Here is a 10,889-nt window from a genome sequence, read left to right as displayed (position 1 = left end):
TGTGTGTGTGTGTGTGTGACCGGCAACACAGAGCGAGCAGGAGTAGACCGGTATGAACCAGACTGAGCAGCTTCCTTCAGCTGGAAACTCCAACGCACGCATTACAACTCGGCTCCTGATTGGCAGAGAACGTGACACGAATTACAGGCCGGGCTCCGATTGGTGCAGCCCCGACAAGCCCCTGCCCACATTAGTACAGCCATGTGGTGTGTTGCATGAGAGTAGGTGGGGGAGGAGGAAGGGGTGAGGAAGGGTGTTGCACACTAACTGTGAACTCCAGGTAGAGTCTCAATGACAGAAATGATGAGAGGAAAAGTTTCACATTCAGGTTGTTTTATGACTCGAACATTAATAAATTAAATATAAAATCGTGTTTTTCTTTCCTTCCCTTTTTAATGCAACAGAAATGTATTTAATGATACATTTTAGACTCAGTGATCGGCTAAAGTCCAGTTAAAAAACACTTGTATTTGGATAAAATGTCTAAAGGTTTTGAAATAAAACAATTTCCACGGATGCTTTTGGTTCAAATATCTTCGTTTTGGTGCTTTTCAAAGCAAATGTTTAATATATGAGATTGTTAAATCGGTTCATATTTCTGCCATTTCTTTCTTCTTCTTTCTGTTTTTGTGAATGGAGTCTGGTGGACAGAACGTATAAATAGTATATATATAATATATACATAACGGCGGTTCAAGTTGAAACAGCTTCCCTTTAAGTACAGCCTCCACTCCTGGATGTTTCCCCCGACCACGAGATCCATTTAGGAGAAGTTCCTGAGCTTTCGATCGAAGCACATGGTCTTCCTCAGCAGGTGGAGTTTAGCTACGTAAACTCGTCCTCGTCGGGTTGAAGAATGAACTTTTATTAGCGCTGCAATTCGAGTCGTCATTAAAGTCTTTTTGATCTGAAGACGTTGCGTTGGCCTTTAGGAAACTGTGACACATTTTAACTATTTTCTAACGTTTTAAACGAAGAATTCGAGAAATCTTTTAGAGCTAATCTGGTGGAAAATGAGTCCTCATGGTCCACTTTTCTCTTCCCAATAGTTCCTGTTTGGAGCCGCGACGGCAGAGTTTTTTAATTATTGATTTGACGCCCGCTCAAATGATTCAGTTTTTATTTCCATTAGAAATATTGTAGTATTTTGACAGTTTTTGACCTCCTTAGTTATTATTATTATGAGTGGAGACTGTACTTAAAGGGAAGCTGTTAATCGCTCTATTCACCAGACTCCATTCACAAAAATACTAATTTAACGCTGCAGAGCACTGGTCTACCACAGCCTCCACGGGTTGGTTAGTTTGTGTTGTTGTGTGACTTTGGTGTTTGGTGAAGAAGTGGCAGAAATATGAGCCCATTCAATCACAAACAATCTCATATATCAAATATTTGCTTTGAAAAGCCTCAAAATGAAAATATTTGAACTCAAAAACATTATTCTGGCTCATTAGTGAAGCAATGAATAGAAATTAAGAAATTGTTTTATTTCAGACATTTTTCCAAATACGTTTTCTTTCATTGAACTTAAACCTATAAATTAAAATAATTTAATTCCTTACACACATTATTTGTTAAATGAATGTGAATGAATGTGTTAAACTGGGGTGGCCACCCTCTTGATCCGCTCCTGCTGCCCTAAGAGTGACGTTATCTGACAACACCGACATCCAGTAAAAACCTGCAACACTTTCCCACATAATCTCACTTCCTCTTGACCTCTGACCCCCACTGACACTGCCTCAAACCAGGGAAGTATGCTCAGACTGCAGATAATGAAGTCGATGATGTCTTTATTTCACATCAGTTCAACTCAAACTGTTTAAACGTGTTAAGTCCAACAAATTAAGCATTAAAAAACATTTGATTTGTGTAACTTAAATAGTTTATCACCTTCACTTATCTTTCAATAATTGATTATAGATCAAAAGAAAAACTTTTTCTAACAGTTAAACACGGATTGACCAAATAAAGTGTTAAATTTACTTTATATTACCTGTAAACAATTTTAAAATGAATCGATTATTAATAATTGGTAGCTAATTAATATTTTGGGGCTTTTATTTTTTAAAGAAAGCCCACTTAAAGAAGTAAATGAAATCACTAATCCTTAAAAATACACGTTTAAGTCCAAACTACTTTAATGTTTGAGTTTAATTCAGGAGACTCCAACTGCTCTTTTATTAAGATTTACACAACTGAAGCTTCACGGTCATAAATAATATTAAATGTACACACAGGAGGAGGAAGAGGAGGAGGAGGAGGAGGAGGAAGAGGAGGCAGCAGATGCAGGTGACAGTCTGACCCACATTATGTGGATGTAACAGAGTCTCTCATTTACATCAAACTGTATTCTTTCGCTTATTTGCATCAAGTTTTTACAAACATCACACAGGTGGGAGGCCTTTAACCAGCAGCTGACACACACACACACACACACACACACACACACACACACACAGTCAGCGGGTCCTCCCCTCCCCTCTCTCCCTCTCCTCCCCTCCTCCCCTCTCTGGCAGTTTCTGAACAGGTTTGAACCGCTTCTAACAAAGGGAGTTGGCTGTCTGCTGCTTCAGGATGTAATCAGCACAAAATGGAGATCGCTCTCGGACCACAGTTTAACTGAAACTGAATAAAAACCTGATCAAGATCTTTCTGTTCGGTGCGACTCCATTTCCTCTTTTTGCTCATAGTGTTTTCATACACGGGTTGCAACTTTTTCTCCCTCTCCCTCTCCTCTCCTCTCTCCCTCCTCCTGCAGCAGAACCGAGGATGCACCCTGCAGCACAACTCTTATTAAACCCTCCGTCGGGCTGGTTCGGGTCTAAACTGCCGGGTTTTTGCGGGGTGCTGGACTGAAGAGGGGCTGCGGAGAGTTTCGCATCCCCGATCAGCTGTTGCATCAGCACCACTGCGCGTGTGTGTGTCTCTGATGGGGCTTTTGTTTTGACACATGACTCCTGTGTGAATAAAGTTTGGACCTTACCTCTCTCCTCTCCGATCAGGGTGTCGTATGGTGCAGGTACTCCACCTCCTCGGTGTAGTTCTGGGTGTAAGCCGTGTTGGCTCCGGCGTTCCTCGACTCCGTCCAGCGGACCTTGGCGACTCCTCTCGCCGTTATTCCAAGCTCTTCCCCGCACATCCCCGGCGACCTCCACCACCACCCGGCCCGACACCAGGTCCCGCCGGAGACACGGGCAGGTTGTTTCGTTCAGGCTGTCGAAGTAAACCCCAAGGCCCTGACTTTGCCCAGCACATGATGGTGGCGGTGATCTGCAGAAGCCCCGGGAGGAAGAGAAATAATAAAGTCTGTGGAGTTGTGCGTTAGAGCATGGGGCACAAATGCATGCGCGCTAGCCCGGGTGCCCAGCGCACGGCCGGGTCTGCGACCGGGTCCGTGGTGGCTCATCTGTGGGTGAGACTCAGCTGATGGGTCGCTGCAGCTCCCCCGCTTCTCCTCCCGTGCGCTGGAGTCTCTCTCTCCGTCTCTCGCTGCCTGCAGCCGCTGCGCTCTTAAAGCCTCTGTGCGCAAAAATAAACCTCACTGAGCATGTGCGCCACAGACCGGCCGGCCCGCTCACACACACTCACACACACACAGAGAGACAGACACACACACACACACACACAACACACACACACACACAGACAGACAGACACACACACACACCACACACACACACACACACACACACACACACACCACACGTCTTCACTTTCTTTATAAAAAACAAAGATTATCAATAATTTCCCAAAAGTTTTCTGAAAATCAAATTTAGTGTCAGTGGAAGAAGGTAACTGAGTACATTTACTCGATTACTGTACAAGTTTGTGGTGCATGTACTTTAGTATTCCTATATAAGGGAAAGTACTCTGAATACTTCCTCTATCACTTAAAGTAACTAGTAACTGTTTTAAAATAAATGTAGTTCAGTAGAAGTATAAATAATAATAAACAGTAATTTAAGTAAATGTACTCAGTTACTTTCCTCCACTGGCACCAATATAGATTTTCAGGAAACTTTTGGAAAATTATTGATTATCTTTGTTTTTCATTTTCAGTGTTCAGACTTTTACTGTAAAATACTCTCAGCATTGTACTCGAGTATTTCCATATCATAATAAATACATGAATAAAGTGTATTACTATTTATACTTCTACTTATAGTTACTCTCAGTTATGGAGGAAGTTTTCAGGTTCCATATAAAAAACAAAGATTATCAATAAATTGGCAAAAAGTTTCCTGAAATTAATCTAATTTGGTGTCAGTGGAGGAAAGTAACTGAGTACATTTACTCAACTACTGTACAAGTTAATGTACTTTAGTGTTTCCATATCATGCTATAAAATATCAATAAATAAATAAAGAACATTTGTTATTATTTATACTTCAGCACAGTTTAAGTTTGTGCCTCATTTGCATATTTAAACATAACATTTTAGAAAACTTGAAGTAGAAAAATGAACTTTAAGTAAACAACTAATTAATTAAATATAACTAATTAATTAAATCCTGCTTGAACATGAACTCAGAGCTGAAGTGTAAGAAACAAACAACAGCTCCAACATCTTGGATTCAGACAGCTAATAACCAATAAACTTCACTTTGATCATTTTAATATAATAAAGTTTAAATATTTAAGTTACAGAGAGTTTAAAACATACAAGCGTATTAAAGTTATGGAGTTAAATGTGGCTGCTGCAAGGAATTGTGGGACGACATCACCTCCTTTCATATATAAAGCACCTTTCTCCTGTGAATATAGTTTGTGTTCAGTTAAATAATAATCTGACATTTAATTTAGTTTTCTTCACATAAATGAACCAAATGCTGAGATATCGACCCACTGTGTGTATTTTAAAGTTTATTACACTCAAATCAAGAAGATTTGGCGAGCTCTAGAGGGGACCCTGACCCTCAGGTTGGGAACCGCTGGTAGAAAGTGTCTTCATCAGTAAACCCAACTCTTCTGGAAGCAGATTAGACTCTGATTCCTGTTTCACTTTAACATGCTGTCATTTATCTTTATACACAAAGAGTCAAGGTTGAACAGTTGAAAGAGTTCAGACATAAAACAACACAATTAAAAGTTAAAGGTCCAGAGTGAAACATTGAAGGAGATCTATTGGCAGAAATATAAGATTCATATAGTTTAAATTATAATCACTTGGAAATAGGAATATTGAGAAGTCTGTTGATATAAATTGATATAGAGAAGATTTAATAATTAGAAGCATAGAAAATAAAGAGAATAAATAAAAACTATAAAAAAGAAAGTGTAACTGATATATAATGTGTAATATAAATGTAGTGATACATTAGAATATACAGTATGAACATTGTGTTTATTGATAAATAATGAACATCATAAATATTATTAATATTAAATGAGCATCAGAGAAATAAAATGTTTGAATTGTCTGAGTCTGCAACAGAAAACCACCTCCAGATGTTTTCCAGATGTTTTCCAGGAGTCAGACGTCGTCGCTCTGCTGCAGCTGTGGAGAGGATCCGAGTGGACGGCGCCCCCTGCTGGACGAAACCCTGCAGCACACTCCTCAGACACAGGTCAAAGGTCAGTGATCAGACTGTGAGCTGGATATGATCTGGATTATTTCAGACTTTAAATATGATTCATATATTATTTATCTAATTATAATTATTAAAATAAATATATTTCATGTCTTCATGTTTATATGGTGACTCTGTTAATGTCAATAATGTTAATACAAATCTAACAACCTCAGCCAGGAAGAGTTTTTATTCCAATTCAGGAGTGAAAAATAAGTTAATTTTATGCTTTAAAAACAGTTTTCAGCTCTAAATTAAACAAAATGTTATTTATTACTATTTATTTTTTTATTTATTTATTATTTCTCTTATTACTCACTGCACTTCACTTACAACAGTAATTAGTTACACTAATAGTTGTTTTACCTTTCTGGTAAACACAATTCGTGAGTGAATTGTTCTTCTCCCTAAAACTGTGACTTATGATGATTAAAGTTGCAGTCGGGTACATTTAAGTGTATTTTAGGCTCAATAATCAATAATCTTTCTCTGCTCTGATTGGTTGTTTTTATCTGGTGGATTCTTGTTAATCCCATCAGGAGAAACCAGCTGATTATCTCAGTCTCATGTTCTGTCAGGATAAAGTGAAAGTTTTAGTGAATGTGACAATAAATATGTTTATAAAAGTTAACAGTTTAGTTTGTTAAAATCAAAGTAATTAAATATTTCTGTCAGTTTCCTCCACCATTACAAAAACTAGTCAGTATATTAAACTCATATTCAGCATTTCCCCAAACTTATTTAAAATGTGTGAACAGAATTTATCTGAATAAAGTCACTTAAATCTTTTTTCTTCCACTAAAGCAAATTATTACATTACCTGTTAAAACAGCTGATAGACGATTAAAAAACTATTTACGATTAATCAATTAATAAAATGGTAGCCAATTTATTTTGGGGTTGATATTTTATAATCATATAAAGTCAACTTAAAGAAAATGAGTCAAGGAAACAAACTGGAATTAAATTACCAAAACCTAAAATACGACATTATTTATTACTTCAGCCATTTTTAAGTTGAGTTTAATAAATAATAATAATATTAATATGAATCAAATGTTTTTGGAAGGATTAAATTATGTTAACTTACTTCTGTAGTTAGTTTTTATAGTGTCTGCACTGTAATGTGTTATTATTTGTTATTTTAACATCAAAAACGTTAAGTAAACATTAAAAAACATTGTTGTTTAAGTAGCTTCAGTAATTTTACACTGATTTAATTCTGTAATTGTTTGCACAGTGAAAACAAAATATCCAGTAAAAAGTACCAGAATGTTTTTTTTTTTTTAAATTTAGTTAGTTTCACTTAAACTTTCCGATGTTTTCAGTTCAAACTATTTTCTTTGAGTTAAATGAACGTTTCTGGTTTTACAGTGAATAATAACAACAGACAGTAGATCTGTGTACAAATATATTTTCTCAGACAAACGTTACACGGTCGTTACAGTCGGTCCTGCATTCGACTTCATTACAGTCGCAGAAGTTAGTCAACGGCAGCAAAACACCCATAATGCAACAGGAAACAGACAATGTGCAAAATGACAGAAATCAATGAGAGTAAACAGAACGCAGCTTCACATTCAGGATCCATAAAATGCACTTTGCATATAATTTATGTTCAGTCATGCAGAAACACTTCGACACACACAGACGACGGCCCACGGACATGCAGGGAATCACATCCCGAAAACCGAGATCATAAAACCTCGGACGTTAACTCTGATTGTTCACACCGACGTTCGCAGGAAATCAGAGACTGAAAGTGAATAAAAATAAATAAACTTCAGGCTGAAATATTAAGATTTTGTCTCCTTGGATCATATAGTTTATAAGTTTATCTTTATGGAAGATTTAAAATGCCAAAACAAACAAAAAAAGAAAAATAAAGAGTAAAATAAAACACATTGTTATATGTTTTTTTTACTGTGTCATAATAAAATAAAAAACACGTTAAAAGGACAATAATGTAGCTTCTTGTCTTTAATAACTGGTTTTGTATTTTGATATTGTTGTTTAAAGTCAAACTTTATCTCATTGTTTTGACTTTTTATCATAATAACACTGCACCTTTAAGACAAATACAGATAGCTGTAATTGGAACAATAATGTGTCAGTCAGTGGAGCCTTAGTTAGTATCATTGGTAACTTTAACCTACTGTTTCATGTTAAAACGGCTGCTGTGAAAAAGGTCTATTGTGAGATGTGATGAGGCCTCATTCAGAAAGACTTTCTTGTGTTTTAAGACACATTTGACCATAAAATGAAGCCGTATTAGTTACTAATTACTTCTGTATTTTAGTATTATAGTTTAAAGTCAAACTTTACCTTATAGGTTTGATTTTTAATCTCATAAATTCATAAAATCACCAAACTTGTGTTATTGTTTTGATGTGAGAGAAATGACTTATTGTACGTTTAAACTCAAAATAATATTAAATAAAAAACTAAATCCATGTTCACGTGTCGTGTGGATCTGACCAAATCTATTGTTTCCTATGAGGTAATATTTACCTGTGCGTGTGTGTGTGTGTGTGTGTGTGATACATGGAGTAACAGAGGCAGCAATACCATGCAACTCTACCTTTAAAGTAACATCAGACACTGACGATACATCGAGTTCAAACCGACTCCATGCAACAGTTTCATACATGCACACGCGTGTACATTCAGAACGGACAGCATTACATCGTCCTGCGTCTGGTTTCAACAAATAAAACCGATTTTTAAAAAAACAAGCTTTTCTTTACAAGATTTAGAAAATAAATCTTTCCACAGTAACAAAACAGAAACAACTCAACAAGATACAACTTCTCATAATAATGAAAATATAGCAGAAATATATAAATAACATAGTTTACAGAGTTTACAGGAGAGAGAGTGGGCGAGAGCCGGCAGCTAACTCGGGTTTGTCCTCTTGCGTTTGCTAGGACTTTGTCCGGGGTCGACCTTCAGCTCATGGTACTGCATCTGTCAACACACATAGACACACACACATGATGACAGGTTCTGTCTCTAATTAAACAGGAAACCGTGGCGCTGCTGCAGACTGTATTTGCTCACTGCAGCCATATTGTTTGCTTAAGAGCACTAATACGGGACAACAAACAGCGTCGGTTGTTTACATTAACTCCTGCATAACCTACTTACAAATTTAATGTTTTCTTTTGTCGTGTTGTTTTTCCAGGTTTTCCAGGATGCGTGGGAACCCTGAGGAACCCAGGATTCATGTTCTAGGTTGACTATATAATGTTCTACATCGCTGTGTGCAGGTCTATAAAGGGACTGCAGATGAGAATTAGCTTTAAGCTTTAAGCAACACTTGTGTTTAATGAACCTTAAAAGTAAAAAATGAATAAATAAAAATGCAAAAACAAGAAGAAAGAAACACTCAACGTCGCCTCCGTCGTTCAACGCTGAAATAAACTCACCACTTGAACGTCAGACGGCACTCTGGAAAGAAAGTCAAGAAGCTCGTTGTTGTCGATCATGTACGGATCGCGAAGCTTCTTGGTGAATTTATTCACACCTGCGGAAGAGAAGACGTCAGTTTATAGAATGAATATGGATTATTATTATTATATTATTCTCTGTGTGACTCACCCCACGCCAGCACAAGGTATCGAAGAGGAATGAGGTAGAGCAGAACTGTGGCCGAACATAAGGCAGTGATCGCCAACCAGCTTAGAAAAGGCACTGTCCAGTTAACGGTGCTGCGGAGGAAGAAGAGCACAAATAAACTGAGATACTGTATCTCTGTATGTCCTAGCAGTGGCTAACAGCGGCACCAGTGGCCGTTCAGTGAACTGCAGTCAGCGTCCAACAGCGACAAACACTGAACACTGTAAAATAACTGACAATCAGAACGTGACATCCTTTCACCCTCATCTCTACATAGAAAAACAGAGAAATCAGTAAGGGAACAACTCGTTTGTTAAGTTACGTTACAACCTGTTCACACGCTGGCAATAAAAAGTGATTAATACTTAAATGCTTCACATATGGAACCTTTTACACAGTAAATCCAACTGAAACTGTGCAAGAGGGGATAAAAATATGAATTTGACGAGCCGCTCTCTGTGATACTCACTTCTTTATCCTCTCTCCGTGTGACGCCACCTCATCCAGAGCGTTCTGTACGCTGATGAACACGTCCTGGATGGCGTACAGTTTATCCATGAAGCCTCTGTGCTCGGACTCCTGACAGCAACGAGGGATCAGAGCTTCAGTACGTTCAATAAAACATTAATACCGGCGACATGTTAGAGCGGTTCTGACGCTACCTTGTCCTCTTTATCATCTTCTTCGTCTTCCCATTCAAACATGGCGTCCATGGTCTGCAGCAGGAGGGGAAAGCGGTAAAACGTTTAACTGCTTGAAAGACAGACGTTTGTATTGAATAATGAGTTTTTCCTGGTTTTCTCACCATGTCCGCTGTTTCCCGGCTCGAGGAGAAGAAGTAGTTCCAGACGAGCAGCAGCAGCAGAGCCAGAGGAAGCATGTAGAGCTCGAAGTTCCACACAACCACCACAAACAGCTGGAAAGGACATCAAACATCACACATTGTCCTGCTGTATCAATCCTAAACCCTCTCATGATTAAGATTAAGATTAGGTTTTTCTGTTTGCTGGTGGAGGAAGGATTTAGATCTTTAGCACAAATACAAACAAAGTAAAAATACTCAATTCAAAATCCTTCTTAAACGTACTACAAGGAGTTTAAAATTGTCTCTATATCAGTGGTTCCCAATCTTTTTTCCTAACAGGATCCTTTTTCTATCATTTAGTAAATTAAGTGACATATTTTATAGATATTTAATATTATATTCAATGTATAATAATAACAGTGAACACAATAACTGCAGGAAGTTTGTTTAATCAGGCTTACATTTACAACAGAGTGCTGTTATTATTAGATTTGGATGAGTTTTCCTGATATTTTTAGCAACTTTTTATACAAGTCTGTACAAGTTTTCTGACAGATTCAGTGTTTTGTTCTCATTCTTATATCAGATCCTAAGTTGTTTTCTAAAGCCGGACGATGCTGTTAATCAGAGACTGAAGGATCTGTGAGTATAGTTCAGATCTTTAAAGTTTAGATCTTAAATAATAATCCAAACTTCTTTAGAACTTCTTCTTTGATTTTTTAACAGAAATGAGGAAAATGCTGAGATATGGGCTGACGGTGTGTATGTTCAACCACTGATCTGCATAAATAAACCTAACCTAATTATATATAGTTGTTTCTTAAAGGGGAACTTGGCAACTTTTTCAGCTTAATAAACCCGTTTAGAAATCATTTGGATGGTTAAATGGCCTG

The 10,889-nt window shown here is 37.4% G+C and overlaps 2 protein-coding genes across 3 annotated transcripts in view; both read right to left on the bottom strand.

Moving 5' to 3' along the window:
* Positions 1-3,480, bottom strand: part of arrdc3b (arrestin domain containing 3b) — an 8,497-nt gene extending 5,017 nt beyond the window's left edge. Inside the window, exon 1 of the mRNA XM_035667782.1 lies at positions 2,987-3,480. The gene's annotated coding sequence lies outside the window, so the exon portion shown is untranslated. The remainder of the gene's footprint in view (positions 1-2,986) is intronic.
* A 3,503-nt stretch (positions 3,481-6,983) lies between these two features.
* Positions 6,984-10,889, bottom strand: part of mctp1b (multiple C2 domains, transmembrane 1b) — a gene marked incomplete at its 5' end in the record, with an annotated part of 19,050 nt that continues 15,144 nt past the window's right edge. For both annotated transcript variants that reach the window (XM_035668589.1, XM_035668590.1), the window contains 6 exon segments: positions 6,984-8,540; positions 9,002-9,099; positions 9,174-9,283; positions 9,661-9,770; positions 9,854-9,907; positions 9,997-10,107. In XM_035668589.1, coding sequence (XP_035524482.1) covers positions 8,469-8,540; positions 9,002-9,099; positions 9,174-9,283; positions 9,661-9,770; positions 9,854-9,907; positions 9,997-10,107 — 555 coding nt within the window.

Source organism: Morone saxatilis, unplaced genomic scaffold (genome assembly GCF_004916995.1).
Source record: "Morone saxatilis isolate NCDOM2014 unplaced genomic scaffold, NCSU_SB_2.0 Contig21, whole genome shotgun sequence".
Taxonomy (NCBI): domain Eukaryota; kingdom Metazoa; phylum Chordata; class Actinopteri; family Moronidae; genus Morone; species Morone saxatilis.
This window is presented reverse-complemented; position numbering and strand designations above follow the sequence as displayed.